We start from the raw sequence: 10,828 nt of genomic DNA on the forward strand, positions 1-10,828 counted from the left end.
AATCTTTTTTAGGTTTGGGAATTAGAGTAATTAATCCTTGAGTCATACGCCAGGGTAATGCATCAACTGAGGATGAAATAATTTATAGAACTCAGATGACAAGCTATCTGTCCCATTTGTTATTTTTCAGCCTTCTTATAGATCCCAAAAGGTTGAATCTGTTCATCTGGACAAAGTGTTTTCAGTGGGAGAAACGTTTCATCACTCATCCAGGTGACTTCTTCAGTCTCAGCTGACTGCAGGCTTCCCCAACATTATAAACAGTACATTTGCACAATAACTGAAACCAGCCCACTGAATAAACAATGGGCTGTGAGGTCAGTTCCTTAATCATTAACATGCACATTGTCATGACCATTGATCAACAACCACTGATCAAATACCATTGATCAATGACTATATACTATTCACAGATTTTTTTGACAGATAGTGTCACATAAATCCTCACCTTCCTTCCAGTTTGGGAGTGTTTTGTAAAGAGTTTAAAAAGGTCAGAGCATCACTGCGTATAAAGTTTTTTTTTATATAATAGGATGAACATGAATTAGTTATCAGTTACCACTTCTTCTATTCTTAAATGAGTAATTGTTTTCAATTTTGCATGATACTTTTCTAACTTAAAAGTATGAAGAATTCTGCTCTTCTTTCTCCAGCCATCGTTTCCTAGACCTTACAAATGCCCCTGCCTACTTTCCACCTATATACTTTGTCCAGAACGTTTCTTGTTTCTGGTGGTTGTCGTCGGTTCTATTCTGCGCATGTCTGCTCTGTCTTCGCGCATGTGCAGTTCATTGCTTAGGAAGAAACGGGAAGATGTCTCTGACGAGGTGAGCTTCACGACAAAGCCTTTTGTAGTTATAAATTGCAAAACTGTTAGGAAATAAGATATCGATTCAACCGATTGGTTTCTGGTGTGTAGACTAGGATTAATGTATCACACTGATATGTGTGGTATGTACGCTGTCGTTTCTGTATCTGATTTAGTCGATGCCAACGGCTACGGCTAGCAAGTAAAAATGTCGCGAGTTCCACATTTAGCATAGCTAGCTTATCAGCACGCAGTTGTGGTCACGATATGATGTAGTTCGTTGTGTAGACGTAGTTTAGGCAGCCACGTGTTTAAGCTTGCTTCTTTAACGTTTTCTCTTAACTTACCTTGATCATTAGCTATTTGAACTGACACACGAGTGTCTTAATTAACCTCGAAGCTACTTGTTGTCACTAGCGGCTAATGCTAGCCAGGGCTTAGAGCGCCTGTGTTACTGTTCATCACTTTGAGACTTACATGAGGATTCCTGTGTGTTCAGCTTTTTACCGGCGCCGACCCAGCTGTCCCAAGATCAGTTGGAGGCAGAGGAGAAGCTCCGGGCCCAGAAGTCTTACTCTACCGCCCTGATTGCATCCCGTAGAGAGCCCCCTCCTTATGGACACAGAAAAGGCTGGATACCTCGCTCACTCGAGGTAAAACCTCTTGCTCGTATGGGATAAGGTTTCTTGTTTGGCTCGCTTATAGTTGGGTCCCTTTTTGTCTAACCTCTACGGGTTGAAGATGAAATCAACCCCGAGTTTTCACTGCAAAATATGTGTTTCTGCAGGACTTTGGAGATGGAGGTGCTTTCCCAGAGATCCATGTGGCTCAGTTTCCTCTGGAGATGGGTAGAAAGAAGAAGACATCAAATGCCCTGGCAGTACAAGTGGATGCAGAAGGAAAGATTAAATATGATGCCATTGCCAGACAAGGACAGGGAAAGGATAAGGTATATGGGCATTTTATCCCTTCGACAGTTAGCAGGGATCCTCTCAATACAATCCATACAATCCAAGAATTTGTCTTTAAATCATAATATAAAAATCAGCAATTCTTTTAAGGCCTGAATAAAACCTGTCATGTACATCGCTTTCGCATGGCCAGAAAATGACTTTTAGGCTTTAGTTTATTTGCATCTCTGGCTCTGTTTTCATTTTAAAAAGTGGTATTCCTTTATTGGTTTCATTTTTCATGATTATAGGTGATCTTCAGTAAATACACAGACCTGCTTCCAAAGGAAGTTCTCAATGAAGATGCTCCAGGACTACAGAAGCCAGATGAGGAGGCTATACAAGAGGTAAGAGCACGTCGCCCTCAGAATTACTTTAGATTTGAGTGCTCACTTGTCATTTTTAGAACCATTTACCAAAGAAGTAAAAATTTTATATAAAGCCGTCACAAAGTGCTTTTCAGAGGTATCGATGATGTCAAAGAAAAAATGGACAACGTATATTTTTGTCCCAGTAAAGTTGCTGAGCGAGTGAAACAATTTGTCATAATTAGTTTTGACAACTTTGTATTTAGACTTTTTAAACTTAATTAGTAAGAAGTGTTGGACACCAGGATGACTGCTTATCTTTAAGATTCGTTTTAGTTGTCATTGTGAAATACAAGGTTGTCTAACAAAATTACTGATTCAAGTCTATTTAATCCTCCTGCAAACTAAACCATAAAGACCTAAATGAATGAATAAATAAGTAAAGAAAATAAAAAGACAGTTCAGGCTGTAGTGTTTTAGTGTACTTGAGATATTACTGATTCTCAGTAGATCAAAGCCTGCAATTGTTTGAGATTGTTCATCTCCCGATTTTGCACCATGCTCAACCTTCATCAGTTTATGTTGTTTCCAGTCAGGATGCTTTCTTACTACTACATGTTTGAGAAGTACAGTTTCTCTTGTGTCATGTGACATGTGCTTTTCTTGAATCTGGAATGTAAACATGATCATCCTTTTGTAGCTCACAGAGAAGACCCGTACAGCCCTGGAGAAGCAGGTGTCTCAAAAAATCGCTGCTGCCATGCCTGTAAGAGCCGCAGACAAACAAGCTCCTGCACAGTACATCAGGTATGTATTAGTCAGAAGATTATCAACACTGCACACGGTCAGGGAGGAGGGTCGGAAAGTTGACTTCTAGTTTCTGTAGTGCTCTGTAGTACATGGACCTGAGGCCTTCTTTCAGTTCTACTCCTGTTCTTAGATTCTTTTAACGTGGGTACAACAGCTTTTGGGTATAGCTTATTAACAGTAAGCTAATGATGTAAACTAGCTAACATAACTACTCAAGTCTAGGAATCAATTCAGATCATCCCCCCAAATTACCTCTTTGTTAATAATGCAGCTCTCCTCTGGATTCACTTGAATTTCAGTCTACAAAACCAGAGTTTTGCACTGAGACTGTATTAGTTTAGTTAGTTATTGATTAATTTCTGATCATCCTAAAGGCTGCAATACAAGAACAGACGGTACGGGTGCAAGCAGAATTATGCAGAACCTTGAACACACTGATCAATTAGTCTGACTCGTGATTCTGAGAACATGCATAGATCTGTGTATTTCATGCAAGGCAACAACTTAACAAGAAGCTTTTTATTAGAAAAATGTGATGATCAGAGTTTAACTGATAAAATATATCACTAACTCATGACATGAAATGGAAGATTAACTTACAATTATCATTCACATTACCTGCACCACTTTGTCAGTTATGTTAATTGTTTATATAAATGGTCAAATGGTGTATCACTAACTGGGATAGCTTTATGTTTTCTCCTTTCATACAGGATGCTGTTTAAAGGGCTATTAAATGAACTATTGAAGTATTTGGAGGATTCAGAAAGCTCTTATTGCTGCCGCGCAACTACATGCTTGCATTTTTAGCTTTAATGGATGTCAGTGTGGGTTAGGATAAAGTTTTGTCTGTCTGGCACTTTCCCCTCATCCTCTCCCTCTTTTCAAGGTACACCCCGTCCCAACAGGGAGTGGCATTTAATTCAGGGGCCAAACAGAGGGTGATCCGCATGGTGGAAATGCAGAAAGACCCCATGGAACCTCCACGTTTTAAGTAAGTAAACATTATCTCCATCATTAATTTATGTAATTTGAAATGTGTTCATTTAACCTTTAATGTCTGTTTGGACACTTTAATACATAGTTATGATATCTAGATGTTTATTTTGTAGAATGTGTCCCTTTTGTGGGTGTGGTGTTTTGATCACCCTAGAAATTTAAAGTAAGGAGTAAATGAGGACTTCCAAGTAAAATGTGTTAAAAAGTCTTACAGGATTAATTTTTTTTAAACATCTAAAATATTTTGCCTATCATTCTTCGTGCTTCAGAATCAACAAGAAGATTCCTCGTGGACCGCCTTCTCCCCCTGCCCCTGTGATGCATTCTCCAAGCAGAAAGGTAGAGTTGGCTCAAACAGATGTCCGGCTTTTCAGTCATTTTAACGCTGCATCCTAAATCAAGTTGCTTGCACTATGTTTGACAGTTTCTCAGTTTTGTTACAGATGACGGTCAAGGAGCAGCAAGAGTGGAAGATTCCACCGTGCATCTCCAACTGGAAGAACGCTAAGGTAACATGACATCTGAAATAGTTATTGGGTCGGTTTTGGTTTTTGTACATGTGTGTGCCCACTTTTTTTTCCTCACTATGCTTGGTGTCGCTCAGGGCTACACCATCCCACTCGACAAACGTCTGGCTGCTGATGGGAGGGGTCTTCAAACGGTTCACATCAATGAAAACTTTGCCAAGCTGGCTGAGGCCCTTTATATTGCTGATAGAAAGGTAACACATGATTGTCAAAGGGAATCTGAAAGGTTGTGCTTTAAAGTGATCGTTCGTTGGTTATATTTAAATGCTGATTATGTCTGCAGGCCAGAGAGGCCGTGGAGATGCGAGCTCAGGTAGAGAAGAAGATGGCTCAGAAGGAGAAGGAAAAGAAGGAGGAGAAGCTGAGGGAGCTGGCCCAAATGGCTCGAGATCGCAGGGCAGGGATCAAAAGTCACGGTGACAAAGGTGAGCCCTGAAGATAAGAGCCAGGAATATAAAGTTTACTTAATATTCATGGATGTATCTGTGTGAGGCTTTTCTGAGCAAGTAGAGCGGACTCTGTTATCAGTGCTGTCACCACTTCCAAATCGGGAACATGACCGGCATAAATCATGACAACATTTTTCAGTCTGCCAGTGTTGACAGGACCAGTAAGCTGTGAAATGATGTTCCTGCTTCCCCACTGATAATTCACGTATATTTTTGAGAGGAAAAATCAATGTTTCGTGTCTATTTTTTTCTTCTTCTTCTTTTTTACGCCTTGAATGACTGTTTAGCTACAGGACATTGACTGTGATTATAAAATAGAACTTTTGCTGTGGTAAATGCTTCATCCATCAGCTGTGATTTTGATTCAAATATTCTAAGGTTACTTATAAAACCTTCTCTTGTTCTCTCTTTCTGCCCCGCCCTGTTCCCCTGCTCTTTTCACCCCACACTTCTGTTGCACCATTTCACCTCATGTGTACCCCTTGCTTCTCTCTTCTTCTTTATTATTCGTTTTTTCTTTGCACCTTGTTCTCTCCCTCTTCCCATCCGTCCATCTCTCGCGGCAGGTGGCGAGGACGGCGAGGCCAGGGAGCGTGACGAGATCCGCCATGACAGAAGGAAAGAGAGGCAGCACGACAGGAACATTTCCAGAGCTGCTCCCGATAAGAGGTGCTGGACACGCACTTTAAACGCACCGCATGTGAACTCAACCACCCTTTCCCTCTAAACACGCACGCACACACGAATGCAGTCCGCACTGCTGAATCATTCATGGAGCTAGAGCTAATACTGAACAAACGCAGCAGGATCCAGCAGCGCGCTCAGGATCCACAGACTGTTTGTGCATGGGGGATGCGCCGCCAGTGTGCATTTGTGTGTTAAGTCATGTGTTCTGCACGTCAGGTTGTCAGTTGATGGAACTGTGGGTCCGTGGAGAAGGGAAGAAAGTGAAATTCAGAGGAGAACTCATTACAGTCACAATTCCAGCTGTCAGAAAGCACAGACCTTGTTATCTTAAAATTACTTTTCACTTCACTTTGAGATGACTGTTTGCTGAAGGACAATCAAGATGTTAAAGTCACCAAGAACTGAATAAAAAAACTTCACATTTCAATATATATTTAAGCTTTAAGGCCAGGATACAGAGTTTAAGCATTCATGCAAGTTTCTCCCAGCATTTTTCCAATAAATTTTTATGTATTATATAACATGACATTGAAATGACACTTTTATTCTCTTTAAATTTTTGAAGCTGTAGCACTCACATTATTACAGCACTTTTAAAGAAAGTTAAAGTAAACTTTCTCTAAAGTTTTCCATGAGTCATTTCTTCTATCTTGTCTTTGATTTCTGCTGAACATCCCTTTGATTTCCTCTTTCCGCGTCCCAGGTCGAAGCTGCAGAGAGATCAGGACAGGGACGTCAGTGAGCTCATCGCTCTGGGCAAGCCCAATCCTCGTTCCTCCAGCGAGGCGCAATATGACCAGAGACTCTTCAATCAGAGCAAGGTTGGAATGAGTCTCACGTTTTTAGTTCCACTCTTCCAGCGTTCACATCTTGGGTTTTTTGCTGTGAAGATAAATGTAGCTGAAAGTTTCAGTTCCAGATCAAACTGGATCTTAGTCTTTCTTTTTTCCCTCTTTCTTTTCAGGGTATGGACAGTGGCTTTGCTGGTGGTGAAGATGAGACGTACAACGTGTATGACCAGCCTTTCCGCAGTGGCAGAGATATGGCCTCCAACATCTACAGGCCCAGCAAGAATATAGACAAAGATGCTTACGCAGATGATTTGGACTCACTCATGCACAACAACAGGTATGAGGACTTTTTCTTTCTTTTTTCTTCAGACAGCGTTATTTGACCTGTTCACCTTTTTAACTGTTCTGGGAAGAAAATGATTACAAAAATGTTCCTTTAAGATAAACATAATGTGTTGACAACACATCCAAAATTTAGAGTGACCCAAGGAAGGACTGGACACAATAAATCAAGAACACCTTGGACTTACTTTAATATATTCATATTCTCATTATGAGGTCCTTTCAGAGATATGTTTAATATGTCTAAAAGGGTAAAAAAGCTGAAGTGGTGGTATCTGTGTCAGCTTTATTTGGATGTCGTATTGTTCCAGCAAGTAATTAACAACATAACTCAGGAACACAGTGACAGATGTGTGATCATACTTCCTCATGTGAACCTTATTTCAGAGCTTTCTGCCATGGATACAATTTGGTATTCCAATACGCTCCGTCCGACAGGACGTGGGTCGCTCATTGTGCATCGTTTGGTGCTGACGGTTTGTTGCTAGCAGACATTCCAGGCTCCGGTTACCTAGACAACTTTGTCATATATATTTTTTTATACCAGGTCATATGTCAGCTAGTGGTATCCTGCCTTCTCATTGGTAATTCCTTCAGTCGCTCGCATTGGGAGTTGATTTTTCCCGGAGCTGGTCAATTCACATCGCCAGCAGTTTTCTCACTTATAATAACTTGAAGTCGTCGCTGTTGTCTTGTTTGAATTTTGCGTTTGAAAATGTGTGGAATCTAAGCATAGTAACTGTTAATTAGGCTGCTACCAAGGTGGCTAAGCCTGCGCCCTTTTGCCAAGGGAGTATCTATGTTTTTAGTTTTTTTTTAAATGACAAAGACCTAAAAAATTTCAAGGTTATTCTAATTTTATTTTGAGGCACGAGACAAGCATTCACATGAATCCCAGCAGGAAGTCTCGTCCTTGAGGCAGCAGTGCTACCCTCGGCTAGTCGAGCATAGCCTGTCCCATATGTTTAGTCACCAGGTTGTCATTGTGCTTCAGGAGTGTTTGGTTGGCCACAGGGTGCGAGACCATTGTGCAAAACAGAATGTTGAAAACAGTTTTTGACTGACTTACCAGAGACATTTGCTCCATGATATTTTCAGGGTCATTTTCTTCTCATTCAAAATGTTCTGCCCCTTGTCAGTGAGTCCGTTTAATAACCTGCAGATCAGGTAGGGATTGGTAATGAGTTATTTTCCTGTCCACTTTCAGGTTTGCCCCAGACAAAGAGTTCTCAGGCGCCGACCACGGGCAGAGGCGCGAAGGACCTGTTCAGTTTGAGGAGGATCCCTTCGGTCTGGATAAATTTTTGGAGCAAGCCAAGCAGCACGGCGGCTCTAAGAGGCCATCCACTAGCAACCGCTCCAAGGATGACTACCACGACAAGAAGCGCAGGAAGGAGTGAGAGCAGCTCGGTGCACTTCTCATACAGAGGGGGAGTCAGTGCATCCCCTCAGCGGTTGAGGGGTGTTGTGGTATACAAGTATCTGTCAGGACTGGACATTAAGATTGATGTCTTCTTTCAGTGTGAAAGAGGGTGTAAGGCTGTGTAAAACGCTTGTTTTTTGTTTGTTTTTTTGTCTATTAGACTTCATTAACCCATGTTGAGCATTTGTTGTGAGGCAAAGTATGAGTGGGCTCCGCATCTGAAACATTACTCTTTATACAGTGCAACCTCTTTCATTTCACATGTGGCTGGGAATGGTGATAACTGACCCTGGAAAAAATGTCGATTTTAGTCACTGTCTGCTTTTGTTTTTATAAACCTGTAATGCTGAAGGTTACAGAATAAACTCAACAGGAATTCCTCAGTATTTTACCCCCTTTTTTCCTCACTTTCTCCTCACATTCCCTCCTTTTGTTTGTTATGACAGTGTTTTATTTAAACCCCTCGTACATTTGTGAGCACAGTCCCTATTTTATGGCAGATGTGTACAGCAGCTTAAATGTATCTAGAAGATATAAATCCAGCCAAATTTATAGTTCTTGTACATTACTACCAATGGATTGAGTTTCATATCGTGTGTAACTGCTTTGCTTTTTTAATTAGTAAACAAGTTTGACTTGTCTTTCCTTGTCAGTTATTTTTAGTCCGGTTAAGCTTCAGTTATTCTAAACTTTTCCAACATAGTGGGAAGTCCATTAGTTGTGTAATTGGCATAGTTTGTACATAGTAGATTTCCATTATTTTAATCACTTCCTGAGTAATGCAGCCCATTTACATAGATGATTAAATGCCTGAAATGCATTCAGCAAAGCCATCAATTACAGTGTGTGAGTAGTTTTCAGGGCTTTTTCCCCCCCACTGGAAATTGGCTGTGCGATTTATGTGATGATTAGGCTAAAACTAGTTCAATTAATTACAATTAATTATGATTTATGCAGCCTGACAGTTTTATTTTCCCTGGCTCTGGAAAATAATCAGCGTGGCATTACACAGCCCAGTGGACTCCAAAATCTTTGCACCATGCCATTTTCCACTGATGCTTGAAAAGGGACAAACAGTGGTTACATGCACAAGACTGTTCTTCAGTGGGCGCTGTTTGTGGGTATTGACTCATGCACGGTTCTGAATGTGATTGTTATGTTGCACATCTTTTTACCAGCAGGTGAGAAATTATAGCCTTAAGCCACAGCTACACAGGAGGCTTAGTGTGAGCAGCTCACTGCTGAGCTGAAGGTCATCTGCAATAATACTTAGTCCTGTATTTATGCACTCCTGGGGTCGTACTCGCAGGTTTATATAACAAATCAAATATCAGCTATCGTACAGCCACTTTGGATAGCTGGCTTTTTTTTTTTTTTTAAAGAAAGTATGTTTTCTGTTGGACGTGAGAAAGATCAGATACTGATGCAAACCTGAGGTTATTGGAAAGGTCATTCCAAAACTGAAGACCTCTAAATACCAAGTTAGGATATCCAAGTGTAATTCATTTTAAAGACGGGTGTAGTGTGGCCTGCAGGCCAGTGATAACATTTTATTGTACGTGCAGATGTCACAAGGAAAGGGCGTACTACTGTACATTTACTTCATACACTGTTTAGTACACAATAAATAAACCAAAGCCAAACACGACTGAATCTATTTCTTTCGTTTTCAAAGCAGACTAAGTCTTCCTAACATTAACAAATACAGTGAGTTTCAAGGAATTTCCAAGTCACAGCCCCCACCCCACTAAATTGCAACTAAGCTTTTCGATCCTAGCCCTAAAGGAACACTTTGCACCATTTCCATAAAACCTAAAGTTGCTTAAACTTTTAAAACCTGCTTTGTCTGCCAGAATTTAAATGGAGATGACAAATTTGCACTCAGCCCTTAAGCTTGTTCCTATTCTATTTAATATTTCAACTGAGCACAGATCCTGAAATGATACTCGATATATATTAAGGGTATAAATAACACAAGACCATTGTACACATTTACATCTATAGTAGGAATGGCACTGACGATCCAAACTGCATATGTAGTTGTAAAGAAAAAAGTTTTCACTGAAGTCTTTGCAGCCATGAAAAGCTAAGTACTGCCTCACCGCTTCCATAAGAGGATGTTAAGTGTGAGCACCTCTGTAAAAGCAGCAGTTTAAGCAGTTTGTCGGTCTGAAGCATTCAGGCGTGGTTGAGCACAATGACACAATCGTCCCAGTAAATCCACTCCAAGGTCAGACGGTGCAATGCTCAGAGAAACTGCAGCAAATCCAAGAGCCGCATCTCAGACTCTACAGTCTCAGTTGGCATGATAAACGTTAACGTTCATGACAGTACAACTGGAAAAAGATTGAACAAGTGTGGCTTGTTTGGGAGGGTTGATAGGAGAAAGCTTCTCACAAAAAAAGAACATGTTAGCACAGTTAGGCTTTGCAAAGTTGCATCTGAATAAAGCAAACAGCATATCAGCACAAACACGTCATATCAGGTGTTAAACATGGTGGTGGAGGTGTAATGATGAGGGTTTGTTTTGCAGCTACGGGACCTGGGGGCCTTGCAGTCATTGATTTGGTCTATAAACCAAATCAAAGTATACAGACGTTACCTGTGTCCCATCTGCACACAGGTAACGTCTGGGTCATGCAATAGTATAATGGTCCCGAGCACAGCAGCAAACCTAGAAAAATTGTTGCAATGCCCCAGTCAAAGTCCAGACTGACTGAAATGCTGTGGTGGA

General features: G+C 40.8%; 1 protein-coding gene across 1 annotated transcript; it reads left to right on the forward strand.

Moving 5' to 3' along the window:
- Positions 1-729: 729 nt before the first annotated feature.
- snw1 (SNW domain containing 1) lies at positions 730-8,733 on the forward strand. Its single transcript, XM_005724865.2, has 14 exons — positions 730-827; positions 1,308-1,461; positions 1,596-1,757; positions 2,010-2,105; positions 2,767-2,873; positions 3,766-3,870; positions 4,145-4,214; positions 4,319-4,384; positions 4,480-4,596; positions 4,686-4,827; positions 5,418-5,520; positions 6,242-6,359; positions 6,503-6,666; positions 7,879-8,733. The coding sequence occupies exons 1-14, from the start codon at positions 814-816 to the stop codon at positions 8,069-8,071; spliced, it is 1,611 nt and encodes a 536-aa protein (XP_005724922.1). The 5' UTR covers positions 730-813; the 3' UTR covers positions 8,072-8,733.
- The last annotated feature ends 2,095 nt before the right edge of the window (positions 8,734-10,828 follow it).

This window comes from Pundamilia nyererei, unplaced genomic scaffold, assembly GCF_000239375.1.
Source record: "Pundamilia nyererei isolate P.nyererei 1_Seehausen unplaced genomic scaffold, PunNye1.0 scaffold00013, whole genome shotgun sequence".
Taxonomy (NCBI): domain Eukaryota; kingdom Metazoa; phylum Chordata; class Actinopteri; order Cichliformes; family Cichlidae; genus Pundamilia; species Pundamilia nyererei.